Here is a 22,827-nt window from a genome sequence, read left to right as displayed (position 1 = left end):
TGTAAAAAACAAAAGGAATCAATAAAACATTTTTTAAAGCAAAACTCTCTCATCGCCATCTACCTGACCCAAAGTTGTGTATATTCACATAAGAGAACACTTTTGTACACAAGTAAGAGTGTATAAAATAACACTGAACAAATATCTTGTCTAGTTTTGGTTGTTTTAACAGACCATCCCTAGAACTACTCATTCAGTTTGCAGACTTTCTGTTTGTCCATATTGATGGCACCTGCCTCAGGCTGTGTGCCCCTCGAGAGCAGGGACAACATCTGTCTAATTTGTTTTGCACAACACCCAGCACACTACCATCTGCAGCTGGTCAACATACACCGAGTGAGTGCCCACCATTGCTAAACTACGCGCTTAGGTTCTATGACGTCTGAGAAGAAAAACACTAAGTAAGTTTACAGTCTAGGCTGGTATGTTTAAATCAGTATTACCTGAGGGCAATGAGGATGATATTATTTTTAAGGACGAGAGAATTCTCTATCATAGACCCTTTGCAGGTAAAACCGGATTCCTCACATTTACTTGTCAGCTCTGCTTCTCAAAACAAACAACAAACAGCTGAGTTTCCTTCCATACTTTACTCTTCAACGTCTCTTTCCTTCTTGGTCACTGTTTAGCATCTATTTCTGCACTTGCCCTAAACCACCTAAATGCAAAGCAAGAAGGAAAAAAAAGAAAAAAGAAAGAAAGATGCTTTTACATACATGTTTGAATGATGTATGAGGGGCAGCAACTGCGCCTGTTTCTTCCAAATATTCACCCCAATTAAAGTCAGGATCTTCCACGCTTGAACCTTCATCTGTTCAAAAACAAAATGCGACAAACTTTAAACCAAAGATCAAATGCCCTGAAATACATGAAAATATTAATTCCATAGTGAAATAAGTAAAGGCAAGAGCAATTCGGTCAGACTAGAAAAATCTTTCATACAAGAAAAACTAATGCACTGGCTTAAAGGGATTTTGTTGGATTCTGCACGTGGTTTTGGTTTGCTGGTTATCAAGATGACTGCTGGGGAAACGAAGCCATGAAGAAATTCCACTTGGAGGTCCTATTAGAGTCAAGGTTTTAACAAGCTTTCTAAAAACAAACAAGTTGCTCTCCAGTATTTCACTGACAACTCTGCTAAGCTTTAGTGCACTGGTTTGGAGTTATCAAATGTAGTTACGTCAGACTTCAAAGGGATGACCATAGGAATCAAAGAAGCAATAAGGAGTCTCTCTCCACACAGGAGCACTCTGACATTTTTATTCATTCCTCTTAACTTTATGTATTTACTGAATCTACTATGTGCTCAGCAGTATATCGGGTTCTTTGCAGAGTATTGCAAATAGAATGAGCTTTCTTAGGGTGATTAAAAATCTTCATTTTATGGACAAGGAAACTGTAACTGTAACAGAGGTTATAGTCATTTTGCTCAAGGAATATTTATTGAAGGCCTACAATAGACAAACAATTAATTGGACTAAATGAAGATTAATTACACTGGTTAACTGCTGGCAGGACCAGCACCAGACCTGAAGGTTCCAATAACCCCGGTTCCACAGTTCTTAATGCTACACAATGATGCCATTCTCACTAGAAAAAAGGTCCCAACAAAAGACCCAACTGTCTAAGGAAGGGGAGTTAACTATCCAAAAATATGAAAATGGGGGCAGCTAGGTGGCGCAGTGGATAGAGCACCGGCCCTGGAGTCAGGAGGACCTGAGTTCAAATGCGGCCTCAGACCAAACACTTGACACTTACTAGCTGTGTGACCCTGGGCAAGTCACTTAACTCCAACTGCCTTAAAAAAAAATAGGAAAATAGGAAACACAAATAAATATATAAAACGGCGCTGAGCCTGAAACCATCTATTATAACCTTTCATCCTTGACAGAATTTTGATCTCGTGTTGTCACTTAACAAACTTACTATAAAATCTACCTACAAAATTTGGTGAGCAATTACCTATGACATATATCTAGAAAGAATTCTTTCATTGCCAGGAATTTTCTCAATTTATTATAGGTTGCAGCTATCTTGTATCTACTTACATGTGTGCGTTGTCTCCCAATGCTAGCATGTAAATTCCTTGAGAGTTAAGACCATGTCTTACAGTAACTGACCATAAGACTACATGCAAATTTGGTATTCCTCACATTTTAAAATTTGCGTTCAATTTGTATGCTTCCTGATGAGACCAGTAAATTCTATAAAGACACATCATCGAGAAATGCCAAATAAAGAGCACAAAACATTTGCAACATAAGACCACATAAACTCAGAGCAAGTTTTTGTAACTGATCTATAAATTTCTTAAACTCAAACATTTTATCCAGGAAATTCTGATAGTCACCTCCACTAGTCAAATCAATAAGCATTTAGGTGCCCACCACACGGCAAGCATCGAACTAAGGAGCTATTCAACAAAACTTTCTTATTAACATAGCGAAAATTCATCAAAAATCACATTAAGAAAGACCCATAGCTCCTCAGTTTTTTTTGTTTTGTTTTGTTTTGCTTTTTGGTGAGGCAATCAGGGTTAAATGACTTGCTCAGGGTCACACAGCTAATAAGTGTCAAGTGTCTGAGGCTGAATTTGAACTTGAGTCCTCCTGCCTCCAAAGCCAAAGCTCTATTCACTGTGCCACCTAGCTGCCCCTCATAGCTCCTCAGTTTTAAAGAAAAACAGGGACCTTAATCAACAGTAATCACTGATGTCTCCTGATTTGGAAGACAAGAGAACTATTTGCACGACCAGATTATTAAATTACTAATATAAAAAAGAAATCCACACTTACCTTCCCAAAACAACTTGGGATATATATATATGTGTTTTCACAAAAGGGAAAAAAAAGGTTTGGATGGATTTCATTGTCAAATAAAGATACTTTTAGGATCATAGATCTAAGACCAGAAAGGACTGTAGAGGAGTCCAAACCACTACCACCCCATTATACTCATGAGAAATATGAGGCAGACAGAGTTTAATGACTTGCCCAGTGTCATACAGCTAGTAAGCGGGATTTGAAACCAAGTCTTCCGGACTCCCAAGACCAGTGCCTATCTACACCACTGCCTCACATCAAGTTTAATTTTAAAACTACAACATATTCCTGAGTGAAGAAGTAGGAACTAATTGGGGGTGCGGGGAGTGAAAAAGAAAGAACATGTTTATATGTCTATGCTCTTTTATATTAACTAATAACATTATTTTATTCAATTATACTTCAGCCCTTAGGCTGTCAATGAGAATTCAATCTATGCAGCCTTAGAAAGAAAGAACAGTAAATACTGAGAAGGAAATGGTGATCGGCTCCTGATCTCTGGAAAGCTTTCAGAATGGCATCAAATGAAATGTTGGGAGATTAAAAAAGCAACTGAAATCAGGTAAGGCAAAAGGCTTCTCACCTGGAGAGTTTCTGGATGATGTCACTGCTTTTATTTTTTTCCACCTCTTTTTGAAAACTTACTGAGTGTGAGCTGGTAACGTTTTAGTACAGTACAAAAAAGATTTAGCCATCCCATGGGAGGAGATAACCTTTGAACATATCTATACATCAGATAAAGCCAAGGCTTTGAGGAAAGAACTGAGACTTCTCTTTCTGATGGGCAGGGCTCTCCACACTGGTACAATTATATGCAATGGCCCTTGAGGCACCTGTCACAGTTTCAGAAAGCTGGCTGAGATTCCTGGGAAAATCCTAATAAAGGCCATTTTTGTAAGTTATAAAATTAAATTAGGGCAGACTGGGGAAGAAAGACCACTGTTGAGTCCTACTTGAATCATTTCACAAAACAGGCAATGAATCAATTCAGTACCATATTAAATTGAATACCAAAATGAGTAAGGGGTTCAGTTAAAAGATGTAAATTTTCCCATAAGTCTTGATTTCTTCCTTCCCATACAGAAAAATCCAAGGAATACAATGGTTGATATATTCCCATCACTGAAGAAAAAAAAAAAAGACAGGCCGCCTATTCATCCTGACACTCCCCTAAGTCTGAATTTACATCAACATTTTATCTACAGCCTTCATCAGGAAATTACATTTATTGTGTCTGTAAAAATAATGTCAAGCAATCCATTTATCACTGTGTCAGAATATTGTTTTGCTTGCTTTTATCACATAGAAATTGAAGGAGCTGAGAATTCCCAGAAATTGTATTTTAGTGTATTTCCTTCTTTGTGCTTCTTGTGATAATGCTGTCAATTTTGTCTGCTGGAGAGGTCTTCAGTTCCTAGGCTACCTCATCTATTTGTGCTCATTCCAGGCACGTCGCCCATGTTCACAGGACGAGGAGTAATTTTATGTTGTGCCTATTTCATTTACAGGGCTTGGGTGTCAGTTATTGATCCTCACTATTATTTGAGCTTTCTTAAGGAAAAGAGACCAGGACAGGAGAAGGAAAGAGATTGTTAATGAGGCTCCAAGTCCATTGTTTTAACCTGAAGTTCTGCTTCAGAAAAACCACCACTGTCAGGAATCACAGCAGTTTCCTGACCAGCAACAGGCAGAGAGATATACACATGGGAGAAACACACTAGGAACAGGGCAGATTAGCTTTTCCCTTCCTTCGTCCCAAGATTTTGTCTGAAAAGGACTACATTCTCTTCAGGATTGAAGGAAATAAGTCATACGATGAGAAAGAAAAAGAGCTTGCTATATATGCCCCATGTCACAACAGACACAGTTGTTTGGACTCCCAAGTTACAAAGAAAAAGTATCAGAGGTTTGGGGTCATTTAAACCTGGCTACGTTTGCTTAAAATACCTGTACGGGGATGCACGGTATGGATTTGTCAGATTCCATATAGACCACCAGATAGGCTCTGTATACAGCATACATCTGCACAGTACTCAATATTATCAGAGACTCCCAGTTAATACTGAGCAAGCTTTCTAAAGCTGGCTTCAGAACTGAAAAGGGTTGATTTTTATTAACAAGTGTCGAATTTTAGTGCTTAATGTATTAGCGTATTTGAATATATCTGTCATCAAAGGTTGAAACCACATTAGGATTCACCCATGCCTTTGCGCATCCAAGGCGGCATCTCACGCTGCCTGTCTACAAAGTGACTGGCTTTGTTCCTGCCCCCAGTGCCTTATTCTAACACCCATTTCTACTTTCACAAAGCCTCTTTTTTGTTGGGAGAACCACTAAGGGCTTGCCTGATGCAAATGGGAAGGCAAAATAACAGGAAACAGCATGAATTGTAAGGACACGGTGGCACAATGCACAGAGGACTGCACTTGGGAGTCAGGAAGACCTGAGTTCAACTCTTAATATTTATTTCCTGTGATCCCCTAGGCAAGTCACTTAACCACTCTCCTTCTCTGTAAAATGGGAATGATAATAGCCCCTACCTCCCAGGGTTTTCCTGAAGATCAAATAAAGTAACATGTAAAGCACTTTACAAACCTTAAAACCTACATCATATCATATCATATCATATCATATATATTATATACATGCTTTCAGCAATCCAACAAGCATAACCGGGGGGGGGGAGGAAGCTGCCTACAGAACCATGGTGTACCTGAATCCATAAACCACGTCAGAGCAGACTTTCCTTGAACAGGAGGCTGACCTCAAGTAGAAGAGGTATAATATTTCTTAACATGATAGGGTCATTAATGAATAGAAGAAAGCACTTTAGCAGAAGGAAACAGTTAAGGTTTCATAAAAGTGAAAAGCCGGTGCTTAGCTGGCTTCTAAAGGCTTTAGAAAGCTTCTCGTGGAAAGGGGCCCAGCCACAACAGAAGGCAGATGGCTTGGGAGTGATATGCTAAGCAAGATATGGTCAAAGCCAGAAGCTTTAAGAGTTGAAAACCACCACGCTCAGTAAGCACAGGGAAAAAAAAAAAGACTTATGAAAAACTTGAAAGCATACCAGAAAGAAAAATACACTAATTCAGCTCAATCCTCAAGCCAAAATGGACACTACCTGCCTTTAAGGACCCTTCATTCACTGGGGGATGATAATCATCATAATGTTAACAATAATGAAAACATTTAGAGAACGTTTACTAAGCACTTTACAATTATTATCCCATTTGATCCTCACAACAACTAATCAGTCATTTTTTTTTAATCGTGTCCAATTCTTTGTGACATTTGGAGCTTTCTCAGGAAAGATAGTAGCTGGCTATTTCCTTCTCCACCTCATTTTGCAGATGAGGAAACTGAGGCAAACAGGGTTAAGTGACTTGCCCAGAGTCACACATGTAGTCACTATCTGAGACCAGATTTGAACTCACAAAGATGAGTCTTCCTACCTCCAGGCCTGGCACCCTATCCACTGTGCCACCTAGCTGCCCCATTACAACTAACAGCCAGATACTATTATTATTCACATTTCAGATGAGGAAATTAAGGCAAACAGGTTAAGTAACTTGCCCAGAGTCACACAACTAGCAAAGTGTCTGAGGCTGGCTTAGAACTCAGGGCTCAGGCTTCTATTCACTGCACAGGAGTGGGAAGGTTAATGGGACAGCGGTTCCAGAAAGGCCTCCTATAAGTTGTAGCCCTAGAACTAAGGAACTAAGAGACGTTAAATAGCATTAATGAGATATTCGGCCTGATTGTATCATTCCTAAAGATTCGGTCAAAAAGGAATTCTTCTAGAAATTTCCACTGGGAGAGGAATTTGTCTCCACTGTTCTTTTTTCCTCACTGCTACAGCTCCACAGCAAGGGTATGCTAGTAAATGTTTAACAACCAGCTCTTCCTCTCCCCAAAAAATTTACCTACCATAAGTTTCATCAGCATTATTAATTAACATTTTATCCATCACTTTCTTAAGTAGCTAGACAATCAACAAAACAAAACAAGCCCAATTTGCAGCCTTTGCAGATTCCCAAGGTGTAAATTGTCACACTGAAAATTTAACAAATTATCAGCCAGTTTCAAAATGTCCCTTCTACAGATGGTGTTTCAGGCCTTTATTTTATCCAGCCACGGTCCTTCTGAGTTCTGACTTTCTCTTCCGACACATTAGCTACCCCTCTCATCTTTGTGTTCTGTGAAAATTTGATAATCCTATGTCTTTATCTATGTCACTGACAAATGTGTTCAGCAAGATCTGTCCAAGACAAAAGCCCCGAGACATATCATTAGACTTCCCTGTAAGTTGACATTGATCCATTTAATCAACTCTCATTTAGAAACCTCATTTCCTGGGCTATATACCCTTCACACAGTCTCTTCATCTTGTCCATAAGGATTTCATGAAAGAACCTTGTCAAATGTCTTGCTGAAATCCATACACTGCCTTCTCAGAGCATTTCCCTAATCTAACAGTCTAAAGACCTCATCAAAAAAGGAATGAAGTTAGCATGAACTACTTCCTGTTGGGGAACAAATCCCGGCTGGACCTCAAGGATCTTTAAGTGTCTACAAGCCATTCATTTTTAACAACCCATTCCAAAATTTTTCTAGGGATTGATGTCAAGATTACCATCTACAATTTTCATAGTGGAACTGGAAATGACCTTGAGGGTCACGTAGTTCAATTAGTGGCAGTGCAATTGCCTCACTATACAAAAGAGAAAGCCGAGCTCCAGGGAGGTGACAAAGCCAGAATTCAAATCAAGGAACTATGACTTCAATTCCATTTATCACTTTGCCATCTAGAACCCACCTTTTTAAAAACCAGGACAATATATGACTGTTTCCAGCCTTCTGGAAACTCATTCATTCTCCACAATTACACAGAGAATAGTGGCACCAATTCAGTGGGCTCATCTACAAGTTCATTCAGTGTTCTGAGAAATAATTTGCCTGCACCAACAAACTTTTACTCACAAATAGTCAGGTGTTCTATTACTATCTCTTCACCTAGCCTGGGCTTAAATTTCCTACCTACATAATTTTCTCCTAGATAGTGAAGACAGAACCAAAATAGAAATTGGGTAATTGTCTGCTTTCCCTCTGCTGTCTATCATTGCACCAACCCCCTCTCAACAGTGGACCCAGCTCTCCCGAAAATCTATTTGCTCTGAACATACCCTTTAAAGATAGGTCCTTTTGCTATCCCTAGCTTCTTCCTGGAACTTCAGCTCATTCTAGACTTTAGCCTTCCTGAAACTATTCCCTCAGCTCCATATCATTTATTATTAATATGAAAAATGCTAGGATTCAAATGAAGACGTTTCCTCTTAGATTATATGGTTAGAGGAGGGGTGGGTGTGGAGGGGAAGAAAAGTAAGGAAAGAGGATTCATTGCAAATTTTGCAACTTTTAACTTTCTTATAAATTATTAATTACTTTTCATGTTAGATGTTCTCAGATTTGGGAGTGAAGGTAATTTTAAATGTCAGCTTGCAAAACTCTAAAGGCATACTTTTAAAAACATGAAAGCAAACCATCCAAAATGGGCAATATGTGAGTTTGAAAAAGATTGCTCAATTTAGTTACATAAAACTGGAATTATCTTCCTCCCATTCCAAGAAAAAAAAAAAAACATAATGATTTTGTAACTCAAATAGTAAAATGAACCTGGATAAATCAACTCACCTGAATCATATTCATTGTTACCGTTGGCTGGACTGTTACATTTCTCCAATGACAAATGTGAAGTCTCTTGCATGTTGGAAACCAAAGACACACTGCTCTCCATTCAAGGAAAACTATCTTTTGCTCTCTATTTCATCCTGTAGAAAGAGTTTCCTTTAAAAATAAAAAAAAAGGCAACACTCAGGACAACAGAGTCATGTATTTAGGACATGTTCATCAAGTTGACACATTTCCTATTTCTCCAGAAGAGGAAATCTTGTCCTACTGCATTTGTTGTAGTAGTAGTAGTAGTAGTAGTAGTAGTAGTAGTAGTAGTAGTAGTAGTAGTAGTAGTAGTAGTAGTAGTAGTAGTAGTAGTAGTAAAATGTAAAGTACTCTGACTAATGAAGACTCCCTAGGCATGAGAAATCCTGGGGTCATTTCATTAAAACAGAACAGAACATGATCAAACTCATAACTTCATCCAGCTCTCAGGATAGGCTGCCGCCATCTTACCAAGAGGTGATTCCCACCATTCACACGATAGTCAGCGTAGCGGATAGAGTGCTGGGCTTGGGAGTCAGGAAGACGACAGTTTCAGTCTTGCCTAGGCTACTTATCAGAAGCACAACCCCAGACAAGTCACTTTGTAAAATGTGGATAATGGTATCATCTACCTCAAAGGGTTGTTGTCACGATCAAACAAGACAATATATTTTAAGAACTTTGGAAACTTTAAAGTTAATACAGAAATGTTAGCTATTATTGTTGTAATGGAGGGGCTGACCAATGAGGGCTTGGGTGTACCCTCCCTAGTTGGTATTAAAGTGCATGAGAAATGTCGTCTGGGTAGTTTCTGTATAACACGTGGCTGCCTACAGCAACTGAGGGCGGCAGGTGCTATATGGTGAAGAAGCGTTTTGTGGTTGGTTGAAGAGTCAGAAGGAACGATAACTCAAATGGGACTGGGGCCAGAACTGAACCCTGGCACAAAAGGATCCACATACCCTTCCCTTTTGTAGTTGTCTGCATTGTGTCTCACCATTTAGACTGTGGGCTCTTTGACAGCAGAGACCATCTTTTGCCTCTCTCGGTAACCCCTGAATTTAATAAATGTTTACTATCAGGTTAACTATCTGCCTCCCCCTCTACCTGGTCGATGGTGCCTCTGGATTCTTTTATGCTTACTCTTTCCTGTGAATGAGCATCCTGAGATGAAAGTACCTAGGTGATCCGTGAGCTGGAAAGCGCTATCGGAGAGTCTCACTGATAACTAGAGTTAATAGCGGCAGGAGCAACCAAGTCCATTTAGGGACCCAGCATATTCACTGACCAACCTGGCTTGGCTCAGCCCCGCAGTGGCCTGGCCCCTCTGTCAAAACACCAGGCCCTTCAAGAAGGCAGCCTGGCTCAGGGGATAACTAGTTCATCAGCCCCAACCAGTGGGAACTCCTCAAAGGGAGAAAAGGCCTTCCAAAGCCAGGAGTGGAGAGGCACTCCTCAGCCCCACATTTTCCACATACAAGTTTATACTTTAAATTCGACCAGGGTCTCTCAGGGGGGCATGTGCTTCTCAGTTTACTGAATTATTTTGTAACTATAATTCTTGCTATGCCATCTCAGTAAATATCACCTTATAAAAGCTATTTGATGTCAAATGGCTGATCGATACAGGGTGGTATACCCAGTGGGGACTCCTGAGCAACATTATTGGAAGCCTCCAATCCCTCAGGGTTATTCCTAGCACCTAGAAGAGAACAGTAATACTCTGCTCTCTGTGAACCCAACTTGCCAGTAAGAGAGGGTGGGGTGGGGGGAGGGAGGGACTAGAAGAGTCAGGGGAGGGGAGAAGATATATTATTATAATAATGATAATGATAATTATTATTAACTCAGCCAAAATTTAAAAGAATCATCCTAATTGATTTCACAGACAGCCAGAGTTTCAACACCAGCTCTATAATGCTAGGCAAGTCACCTAATAACACTGGTTTTTTCCTCCTTTAATAGCTGACAGTTACACAGCATTTTATGGTTTGCAAAAGCCCTATAAATACTTTTCATCATTTGATCTTCTCAATGAGCCTATGGAGTAGTAAACACTACAGGTATCATTATCTCTTGTTTTAAAGATGAGGCATCTCAGAGAAGGCAGGTGCCTTGCTCTTGATCGCACTGCTGAGAAAGGGTCTGTTTTATTTAAACCCAAGTATTTATTCCCTGACTGCATTTTCCCCTATATCACACTGCTTTTTTCTTTAACTGACTACAACAAAGGTTTATCAGTGAATGATTAGGAAGTTCCTGGGGAAGGAGTTGATACATAACATTCCTTTAAACAGAGAGAAAGAGAAAAGAGACAGAATCTGAGACAGAGATCAATTTGGACAGAAGCTGACACTTTCATTGTAATATCAATGTTGTTTCATTATAATACTCCCTGAGCTTCCCACTGCTGCAAAAGATATGAAACTGCAAAAATCAATAAAATGGGAGGCAAATACATGGAACTGAAGAATGACCAGAACAATAAATTTCCTAAGGGCTTATGTAAACCATCACTAAACATTAGCTTAGTACAATAAGAAACTGCATGTACTCTATGTAGCATTATGCTGCATGTTCTTTGTTCAATCATTTCAGTCATATCTGACTCCTTGAGATACCATTTTGGGCAGTTTTCTCAGCAAGGACACTGGAGTGGTTTGCCATTTCCTTTCCAGCTCATTTTACAGATGAAGAAACTGAGGCAGATAGGGTTAAGTGACTTGCCCTGGGTCACACAGCTATGAAGTTCTAAGACCAGATTTGAACTGATGAAGATGAGTCTTACTGACTGCCCCAAAAAAAGTATCTTATAATCAGGGTGGTTTTTGTTGTTTAGTCATTTAATTCATGTCCAACTCCTTATAACTCCATTTTGGAGTTTTTTTCTTAGCAAAGATACTGGAGTGATTTGCCATTTCCTTTTCCAGCTCATTTTACAGATGAGGAAACTGAGGCAAACAGGGTCACACAACTAGTAAGTGTCTTGGGCCAGATTTGAACTCACAAAGAGTGAATCTTTCCAGTTCCACGCCCTACACTTTATCAATTGTGCTACTGAGCAATTTAAATATTTAACTCTCATCTCTCAATAAGCTTACAGTCTAACACAGACAACTGACAATAAAGGCAATATCACAGAAACCATTTGCCCCAAAAGTAGAAGCTCACTTTCTTCACAATCCCAGAGTGGGTACAAGTCTACTATTACCTAACTCTGAGCAAGTTACTAAACCCCGGTTGCCTCAGTTTCCTCATCTGCAAAATGGGCTGGAGAAGGCAATGGCAAATCATTTCAATATCTCTGCCAAGAAAACCCCAAATTGGGTCATGAAGACTCAGACATGACTAAAAACAACTTGAACAACAACATTCCTGAACAATTAGTTCCTAAATATAATTAATTAAAAGGAAACTGCCTAATGGACAGATGGGCTTAACAGAGGGTTTAACAGAGGACATTCATATACACAGTACTGGGAACAGAAAATATTTACTCTGGGAACCCTAGTTCTCTAAATCATTCATATGCTGATAGGGCAAAATTGCATTCTCCCCATTGTATTCCCTTACCATTTACATATATATGTGGATGTTTTGTTAATCATACCTTTCACCAAAAAAATCCCTTTAGGGAGCGAGTTCCAAATTAAAACATTAACTAAAGTAAAACATCAGCTAAAGCAGTTTAATATAGCATATATACATATATTTAAAGTTCCAAGATAACATCCTATTGGGGAAGACCTATTTTAAAAACTGCAGACTGGTCATCACACTGGCATCTTTAAGCTAGGCAGGAGGGGATAACCTGGGTCAAGGGACCACTTTGAGAATTCCCGGAGTTGGAAGGGGTCTCAGATGTCATAGCCTATGCCTCATGACAGATCCTCTCTATGGTATCCCCAATAAAAGGTCATTTGGCCTTCCCCTGAAGCGAGGGTGAATCCACCTTTCCCTCAAGCAGCACATTCCACTTTTGGAGAGTTCTAATTCCCTTCCTAACATCATGATTAAATCTGCCTCTCTGCAACTTCCACCCTCTGCCCCTAGGTCTGTCCTCCTAGGCCAAGCAGAGTATGTCCAAAGAAGAACCTTCACAAAACTGAAGACAGCCTTCTTGCCCAAGTCTATTCTGCCTCCAGCCAAAAATTCCCAGTTCGGGGCAGCTAGGTAGCATAGTGGATAGAGCACCGGCCCTGGAGTCAGGAGGACGCAAGTTCAAATCCAGCCTCAGATACTTGACAATTACTTAGCTGTGTGACCCTGGGCAAGTCACTTAACTCCACTGCCTAGCCACCACCACTGACAAAAACTCAATAAAAATCCCCAGTTCCTTCAACCTTCTATTCTCTGTATCTCTTGACCACTCCAGACATATGACTAGATCTTGTTCACTAGCCATGATGTGAGATAAGCTGAAGTACATGAGAGGTTTTGCAGAGACACCCTGGGATTAGAGAGAATGATCATGATTGACTGGAATTACCGCTCCCCCTGACACACTTTACCACCGCAAAGGAGAGCACAGGTTGTTTGTTACAGATTTCCTGTAGTCAAAATAAAGAGTAGAAATAGAGATGCCATGATTGGACCAATAATGGATGGGTAGACCAGCACAGCCGGGGGGGTGGAGGCTTCCTCATTCCAAAACAGTACAGAGGTTTCATCAACTCTACCTGGAGTTACCTGAAATGCTAAAACCTTCCGTTAACATCAAGTGCCCAGATGAGACATGGCCAACCATTAAGATCAACTCTAACTTCCTATATGTTTCTATCATTTCCTAGTTTCCTTAAAATAATTTAAAAATGCTACAGCCCCTCATTAACATCAAGTGACGAGGTACAAAGGGTCTGCCACTAATACCAAAACTCTAATTCCCTATATTCTTCTATTCTTTCCTATTTTCCTTAAACTCATTTTCCTTGAGTTTTCCTATTCTAATATTTCCTATTTTCCCTACGTTTAAGGATCAATGATGCTGTCCACTATAGTACATACTGTGTCATCACTAATGTCCTCGGGATAACAGGGTGTGTGGAAAAAACACTAAAATCACTGGGTGCAAGTCACTCACTGCAACTGTGATCGATCAAGAGACATTTTAATGAGTGCCTACCTCCTGAGGAGCAAGGTATTGTGTGTGCTAGGCACTGCTGGATATATGGATCAACGCAAGAGCAGGCCTTAACCATTATAAGCAACAGAGCCATTAACTAGACCATACCGGTGAACTACACCATGACCTATGCTTCACAGAGGGAAAAGGGAAGCTGTGTTTAGGGTACAAAGGAGACCAGTGGCTCACCTTCCCCTCAAAAATTCTACTAAGTTGCCTGACATCACGGGAATTTGCCCAGCTTGCTCGTGGCATGACCCTACTAATGTCTTCTCCAGGAAAACAACTCTTGGTAATATGGATGGGGAGTAGCAGGGAACAGGGAACACTTTAAGAGATGCTGCTAGAATGTGGGAAGGAGGAAGACAGAACTATATAGTAAATCATGGAAGAAAAATGAAAATAATATTGATATGATGCTTCGCAGTTTCCAAAGAGCTTTCCCAACAACCACCTGTGAAGCAGGCAGTGGACATATCATTATCTCTATTTCATCTTCAAGGAAACTGAGGCTGAGTCACCCAACAAGTAAAGAGGCTGGGACTTGAGCCCACCTATCTCGGATTTCAAATGCAGCTTCCTTAAACACTGAACCGCTTTCCTTTACTATCCACTTGTATTCAGGAAATATTTATCAAGTCCACCATTGGCTCCAATACAGGAGAATCAGCGACATGATCTGGCCTTTCCATCCAACTTCATTTGCAACATCTCTTCCCCTTGCCTTTCTCCCTTCAAGGGCGTCATTGGCGTTCATTTTACCTAGCTCTCACCTATATTTATTTGTTCTGTAAATGTTCATTAGATTACGCTCATCGAAACATAGAAAATGTTTTAGCAGGTAGAGGTCCAGACATAATATAATATGCCCTGTCCCATTCTCCCCAAATAGACAGTCCTGAAATGAATTCTTCTTGGGAAGGACTACACAAGAGCTTAAGTTACAGCTTCCAAAGACAAAAACCCCTTTACACCTTCACAAGGGATTTCTCCATGTTGTAGGAGCAATAGCTACATCATCCCCTTCCCCAAAGGCTAAGTTAGTTCTTCCTTTAAAAAGGTATTGAGGGGCAGCTAAGTTGTGCAGTGGATAGAGCATCAGCCCAGGAATCAGGAGGACCTAAGCTCAATTCCAGCCTCAGACACTTACTAGCTGCATGACCCTGGGCAAGTCACTTACCCCCAATTTCCTTTAAAAAAAAAAAGTATTGGAAACTTTCCTCCAAATTTAAATGGGCCATTAGGCAAAGGCTGAAATCACTGACAAAGCTTGCTGGTGACTCAAGTACAAAAAGCCAGCCCACAAGGAATTAGGAGCTTCTTCCTCAGTCTTGACAACACATCTTACCTCTGTGTTCAGAAAGGCACAGCATCAATATAATATTCCATCACAGGATTATAAATCAGAGCTACCAGAGTCGTTAAAAGTCCATCAAGTCCAACCCCCTCCTTACAGACGACATAACTGAGGAACAGAGAGGTCAAGTAACTTTCCTAGGAACACCTAGCTGGCGTTTGAGGAAGAAATTAAATCAGGTCCTCCTTATTCCAAGTCCACCACTCTATCCACTCTGCCATCTAGCTGCTCTTTGATGAATATACTTTCCATTCTAGAGCTAAGTAAACCTCCTTTTGTTTGTTCATTGTCAGATGGAACAATTTCAACCCAATCCCAATCTCTGTGGATGCCTGTCGCTGCATCCTTAACTAATTTCTTCCATCATTACTTCTTGCTTCCTTCCTCCCTCCACTTCCCACCCGCTTCCCCTCCACAGCTTCCATCAAGTTCCGGTTTGGTCCAGGACCCCACTACCACCATTTTTCAGACTCTTCTCTGTGTAGCCTCGACTGGTCCAAAGATGCTTTTGCTGGGAGGAGGCCAATTCTTCTCCAACTGAGTCAGACAGGTTTAGGCTTGTCTGTTGGCCTCAGGAGGCCCTGTCCTGCCCAAAGAACCCTATCCCACGGAGCTGGGGTCAGGGGAAAATCAATTGCACATTTTTTCCCCCTTTAATTTCTCTTGCAATTTTGTTTTCCATGGCTCAGCCTATAGAATATGTTCCCAGGCCTATAGTTGATAATAAGTACAAGGAAGTTCACCTCTGACCACCAGTCCTGAAATGGCACTGCTGCTAGGGGAACAGGATCCATTTTTTCAGCCAAGATCAGGTTGAAAAGGTCACCCTGAATCTTAGGAAAAGGCGAAGGCTTTGATTAAAAGTGCCCTTTGCTAAGCTTGCGTTTTTAAGTGGTTAACTTGTTAATTTTTAAGTAAAGTGTTAGTTTCTTTTGTTGGATACGTAAAAATAAAATCAAATCCCTTATAACTGAGTATTCAAATATTTGCCCTCAAAATTCCCTGGCTGCACATCCTAATGAAAGGTGTCGTATATAGCTCTATCTCCATCATTATTTGCTCGAAAATGTCGTAATCTTCAATATTTTCCACCGTTAGTGAAGGTGCCTTCCCAACCCCCAGAGTACAGTGGAAAGAGTCAAAAGACCTGAGTTTACTTCCTAATTCTGCTAGTTACTACCTGTAGGATGGTGGGAAAGTCATTTAACATCTCTGAGCCTCAGTTTATCCATATGTAAAAAATGAGAAGGTTGAAGGTTGACTGCCTCCAAGATCCTCTCCACATTAAAAGCTCCTACCCTCCTGCCATCACTTTCAATATCCTCAGGGAATATAACGCAACTTTAATATTAACCTAAGCAAAACAAAATTGGAAAAGTAAATCTGCTGAGGCATAGAGGGAGGGGGTGGGGTGAGAGATGAAAACAATAAAATGCTAAGAATAGGAAAGTTTCCATAAATTTAACTAATAATAAATCAACTAAATATAAGTGGCCAACATGACACCTTTTTTTTTAAGAGCTGAAGCTTTTATTATTCCTTAATGGTTATGATATTTATACAACTGAATCTAATCAGATGGTGCAGAAAGGTTAATCTGGGATATTTTCTGTTTTGTTTTGTTTGTCTGAGGCATTAATTTAAATGTAGCAAATCATTAATTTCCAACAGAACTCATGGGTGGCAATACAAATACCACAGAAAATTACAACTTACTTAGTGGCTTAAACTTATTTTAAAAATTATTTTTGTTGGATATTTTTCCTATTGGACCAGACCTGTGATTTCACTAGAATGTAGGAACTGTAAGGGAGGGGACTCCCTCTACCATAACAGACCCAGTACTTGCTCTGTGGTACCAAGAAGTTAAAAGTGACTTGCCCAAGGTCACACAGCTACCATCTGTCACAACTGGAACTTGAATCCAGGTTTTCCTGACTCCGGGGCAGACCGTCTAGACACTACGTCAAAATGAGAAACAGATACAAGCAAAAACATTGACTCAAATTACCACCATTTCTTTGGAAAGTTTAACTTATACCAAAAAGTCACCACGAAAGAGAATATGCCTAAAACTATCAGAGACAACAAACAATTATCCTACCATAGGTGGCAACCATGAGAATACCCATTCAGAAGACAAGCACATTTGCAAAGTATCGAAGATAATGAAAGATAAAATCTACTTGGCTGAGAAAAGCAAGACAAAACATTAGAGAAGAAGATAACCTTGGTGAGAGCTTGGTGGGAAACTCAGTCAAGAAAGATCATCCCAAGAGGTTTACGGATGAAACTGGAAGCATGATCGGAAAAAAAGACCATATGAACCAAATCTTCTGGCACATCTATGGTGGACTAAACTGATCGGCGTTGAAATTGCAACAACCACATTTGGACTCTAACTCTGCAATATCCTCACCATACTGTATGAGAAAGTGACAATGGTACTATAGGGGAAATCAGGAAAACTTCTGGACCACATGGAAAAACTTGTGCTAGAGGTGACAATTTTGAAGGAACTGAAAATAAGCAGACCTAGATTCCAACCCTGGCTGTGGCCCATAACTATGTGACTTTCAGAAGGTCACTTATAACCTCTTTAGGTCTGGTTTTTTTTTATTATTATTATCCATAAAATGAGCATGGCTTTTAACATTCCTTTTATTCCTAAACCTACAAGCCATCTCCTCATCTATGTAACTTCTCATCCCTATAAACTCTTTAAGGGAATAGTAATCCTTGATGAATATAAATGAAGGAAAAGGGAAGAATGTCACAGACTTATTTCTATAATAAACTACATCTTCATTGGTGACATAACTGAGAGGCAAACATAATATAAGGTCTCGCTTTGTCAGATCCTGGTTTGTCAACTTCTAATTTTGAAAAAGCATTGCACTCAGTTGAGCCTAAGACAAGCATAAAGCCTCTCTTAAGAAACAGTATCTTTGGAGAAGCTAGGTGGCGCAGTGGATAGAGCACCAGCCCTGGATTCAGGAGGACCTGAGTTCAAATCTGACCTCAGACACATAACACTTACTAGCTGTGTGACCATGAGCAAGTCACTTAACCCCAATGCCTAGCCAAAACAAAACAAAACAAAACAAAAAAAAGGTATCTTCAAAACCAATGGGGGAAAAAAAACCTTACATAATCAGTCACATGACAGATAAAATCAATCATAACTGTGGTGGCCCACTGTATGTCAATAATAGATGAGGCATAAAACAATGGGTCATATGCTCCTCAAAGTTGTCCATCAGAGTCACAAAGCATTCCCTGAACAATGTGCAAATAGAATGGTAAGGTTCTCTAGCTACTTCTGGTGTCAGATAAATACCATATACTAGTTGCACGGAACCCTAGAATATTATCATGATTAAGCTTGGCCCTGGAGAAGAGCTGAGAAAATGTATGCCCCTCTCATCTTTACCGAGACGAGGTACTACAGTTGAGGAATACTGCATACAGTTGGACATAGACAGTGTTATTTTTGCTGAGCTGCCATTTTCCTCCCTGTTTTTTAATCTCTGGCACAAGGGATGGCTCCCTGGGAAGGGGAGAGAGAAAGAAACATTCAAAAATATAGGCGATGTAAAAAAATTTAAAATAAAATTTAAAGAATTACAGTATTGGTGCAACTGTCACAATGTCACCTACTTATCTGGAGAAAACATTACCATCTATAGGAAGTCCCTCTTATATTTGTATTCTGTATCTTCTATGATAGTGGGAAACACTTTTATTAAGCATACATTTACTCAGCTTAAGCCTTATTCCATGGCCATTTTTTAAATATCCCTAGCTACATCTTTAAAGGAATCTTTAAGATTTTGACATATGAAGAACAGGAAAAATTATCTCACATAAAAAAAGTGCAAGGAAGAGCTTTTACAGTGGAGGGGGAAATGGGCAAGATAGAGAGCAACACTTGAACTTTACTCTAATCAGAACTGGCTCAAAGAGGGAATTATTAAAATACACACTAAGATGGATGTAGAATTCTATCTTTCCTAACAGGGAAGGAAGTAAGAGGAAGAGGAGGAGGAAATAAGAAAAGGGAAGTGGGGAGAGGGCAGGAAGGAGGGTAGTAGGTGGCAGAAGGAAAGGCAGATTAAGGGAGGCAGTGGTCAGAAGCAAAACAGACTTGAGAAGGGACAGAGCAAAAAGAGAGAGAAAAGGATAAACTGGGAAAAGAGGATAGAGAGAAATACAGTTAGTAATCATAACTGTAAATGTAAATGGGATGAACTCACCCATAAAATGGAAGCAGACAGCAGAGTGGATTAGAAATCAGAATTCTACAATATGTTTTTTTTTAAAAATGCTTGAAACGGAGAGACAACAGAGTAAAAATAATATGCTTCAGCTGAGGAGGGAGAAAAAGGAGAAGAGACAGGAACCATCATCTCAGACAAAACAAAAGCAAAACTAGACCTAATTTAAAAAGTTAAGCAGGGAAACTTCATTTTATTAAAAGGGTACCACAGACAATGAACTAATATAAATACTAAACATACATGAACCAAATGGTACAGCATCCAAATTCTTAAAGGAAAAGTTAAATGTTACAGAAGGAGATAAATAGTAAAACTATACTAGTGAGGGACCCCAAATTTCCACCCTCAGAACTAAATAAATCTAATCATAAAGTAAATAAGAAAGAGGCTAAGGATATGAAGAGAATTTTAGAAAAGTTAGATATGACAGACCTCTGGAGAAAACTAAATGGAAATACAAAGGAATATACTTTTTTTTTCCAGCTCTACACAGCACCTTCACAAAAACTGACCAGAAATTAGGGCATAAAAACCTCACAAACAAAAGCAGAAAAGTAGAGATGTTAAAGGCAGCCTTTTCAGACCATAATACGATAAAAATTACACTGAATAAAGGACTATGAAAATAGAGATTAAAAATAAACTAAAACTAAATAATTCTAAAGAATGAGTCAGTCAAAGAACAAATCACAGAAACATTCAATAATTTCATTAAAGAGAACGACTATGGGATGATATAATAAAATTTATGGGATGCAGCCATAGGTGAAAATTTGTATCTCTAAATGTGTACATCAATAAAAGAAAAAGCACATCAATGAATTGAGCACGCAATTTAAAAAAAAGAAAAAACAGAAAAATAAAATTTTAAAATCCCCAGTTAAATACCAATTAGAAATCCTGAAAATCAAAGGAGAGGTTAATAAAACTGAAGTTAAGAAAACCATTGAATTAATAAATAAAACTAGAAGCTGGTTTCATGAGGAAAAAAAAAAACAATAAAATAGGTAAGCCATGAATTAATTTGACTTTTAAAAAGGAAGAAAATCAAACTACCACTATCAAAAATAAAAAGGGTGAATACACCACTAGTGAAAATGAAATTAAAGAATTATTAGGAGTTATTTTGCCCAATTATATGCAAATAAATCTAAGAGTCTAAGTGAAGTGGATGAATATATATATAGAAATTAAAAGTTCCAGAGTAGGAGGAATTAGAATATTTAAATAAATTTATCTTAGAAAAAGAAATTGACCCAATGAGTTCCCTAAGGAAAAATCCCCAGGGCCAGATGGAATCACAAGTGAATACTACCAAACATTTAAAGAACAATCAATTCCAATACCATATAAGTTATTTGGGAAAATGAGCAAAAAAGGAATACTTCCAAGTTCTTTTTACAACACAAATTGGCACTGATGCCTAAACCAAGAAGAGTAAAAATAGAGAAAGAAACCTACAAACCAATTCCCTAATGAATACTGATGCAAAAAATTTTGAGTAAAACACTAGCAAGGAGAATACCATAATATACCACAATGACTACACATTTGAATCAGGTGGAATTTATACCAGGAATGAAAGGTGGCTCAATATTAGAAAAATTATTGGCACAACCGACCATTATCAATAACAAAACCAACAAAAATCTTATGATTATCTCAACAGATGCAGAAAAAGCTTTTGACAAAATACAACACTCATTCCTATTAAAAAATACTAGAAAACCATAGAGAATCAACTAAAAAAACTAGTTGAAACAATTAACAACTTTAGCAAAGTTGCAGGACATAAAATAAAGCCATATAAATCATTAACATTCTATATATTACTAACAAAGTCCAGCAGCAAGAGATAGAGAAATTTCATTTAAAATCACTGCAGACAATATAAAATACTTCAAAGTCTACTTGCCAAGACAAATGCAGTAACTGTATGAACACAATTACAAAACACTTTTCACACAAATAAAGACAGATCTAAACAACTGGAGAAATATTAATTGCTCATGGGTAGGCCAAGCCAATGTAATAAAAAAGGCAATTCTACCTAAAATTATTTATTCAGTCACACCAATAAAACCACCAAAAATTATTTCACAGAGCTAGGAATAATAACAAAACTCAACCAAAAAAAACAAAAGGTCAAGACTATCAAGGGAATCGATGGGGAAAAAAATGTGAAGGAAGGTGGTTTAGCAGTACCAGATCTCAAACTGTATTACAAACTAGTTATGATCAAAACAATCTGGTCCTGGCTAAGAAATAGAGTGGTGGATCAGTGGAATGGATTAGGTACACACTGCACGGTAGTAAATAACCATAGTAAGCCAGTGTTTGATAAACCCAAAGATCCAAGTTTTTTTGGACAAGAATGCACTATTTGACAAAAATTGCTGGGAAAACTGTTAAGTGGTTTGACAGAAACAAGGTATAGACCCACACTGTAATACCATACGCCAAGATAAGGTCAGAATGCAAAAGTGATTTATACATAGGGCAATACTTGCAAATTGGGGAAGCATGGACAATTTTACCTGTCAGTTTTTTGGATAAAGGAAGAATTTATGACCAAAAATGAAATAGAGAGGATCACAGAATACAAAGTATTTAATTTTAATAATATTAAATTTAAAAGCTTTTGAATAAACAAAAATAATGCAGGCAAGACTAGAAGGAAAGCAAGAAACGAAGGCAAGGGGGGAGACACAGGGAATTACAGCGAGTTTCTCTGATAAAGGCCCCATTTCTCAAACATGTAGAGAACTGAGTCAAATTTATAACAATACAACTCTCCCAACTGATAAATGGTCAAAAGATATGAATAGGTAGTTTTCAGAAGAAGAAATCAAAGCTATCTATAGTTACATGAAAAATAAATCACTATTGATTAGAGAAAGGCAAGTTAAAACTCATGTACCACCTTACAGCTATCAGGCTGGCTAATATGACAGAATAGAAAAATGACAAATGTTGGAGGAGATATAGAAAAATTGGGATATTAATACACTATTGGTAGAGTTGGGAAGCCATCCAACCATTCTGGAGAACAATTTGGAACTATACTGAAAGGGGTACACAACTGTGCATACCCTTTGGCCCAGCAATATATGTCTGAATCTCAAAGGGATCAAAGAAAAAGGAAAACCACCTGCACGTACAAAAATATTTACAACAGCTTTTTTTTTATTTTATTAAAAAATTGGAAACTGAGGAGATGCCCCTCAATTGGGAAATGGCTAAACAAGTTATGGTATATGATTGTAATGGAATACTATAGTTCCAGAAGAAAAGATGAGCAGGATAGTTTCGGAAAAACCTGGGAAGACTTATATGAACTGATACAAAATGAAGTGAACAGAATCAGGAGAACATCGTACACAGCAATAGCAATACTGTATGATGATCATCTGTAAATGACTTAGCTATTCTCAGCAATCAATGATCCAAGACAACTCTGAAGGATTCATGATGAAAAACACTACCCACCTCCAGAGGAAGATTTGATGAAGTCTGAATGAAGATCAAAGT

At 38.7% G+C, this 22,827-nt stretch overlaps 1 protein-coding gene across 2 annotated transcripts in view; it reads right to left on the bottom strand.

Moving 5' to 3' along the window:
- The window catches only part of SFMBT2 (Scm like with four mbt domains 2), a 302,167-nt gene that overhangs the window by 243,144 nt on the left and 36,196 nt on the right, over nucleotides 1–22,827 (bottom strand). For both annotated transcript variants that reach the window (XM_020965056.2, XM_020965057.2), the window contains exons 2-3: nucleotides 8,514–8,666; nucleotides 717–811 (exon numbers count right to left, since the gene is read on the bottom strand). In XM_020965056.2, the coding sequence (XP_020820715.1) occupies nucleotides 717–811; nucleotides 8,514–8,616 (198 nt within the window). In that variant the 5' untranslated portion in view covers nucleotides 8,617–8,666. The remainder of the gene's footprint in view (nucleotides 1–716; nucleotides 812–8,513; nucleotides 8,667–22,827) is intronic.

The sequence above is a fragment of the Phascolarctos cinereus genome, unplaced genomic scaffold (assembly GCF_003287225.1).
Source record: "Phascolarctos cinereus isolate Bilbo 61053 unplaced genomic scaffold, phaCin_HiC Scaffold_1;HRSCAF=81, whole genome shotgun sequence".
NCBI classification, from domain to species: Eukaryota; Metazoa; Chordata; class Mammalia; order Diprotodontia; family Phascolarctidae; genus Phascolarctos; species Phascolarctos cinereus.
Note: the sequence above shows the minus strand (reverse complement) of the source record. Positions and strands in the feature narration are given on the sequence as shown.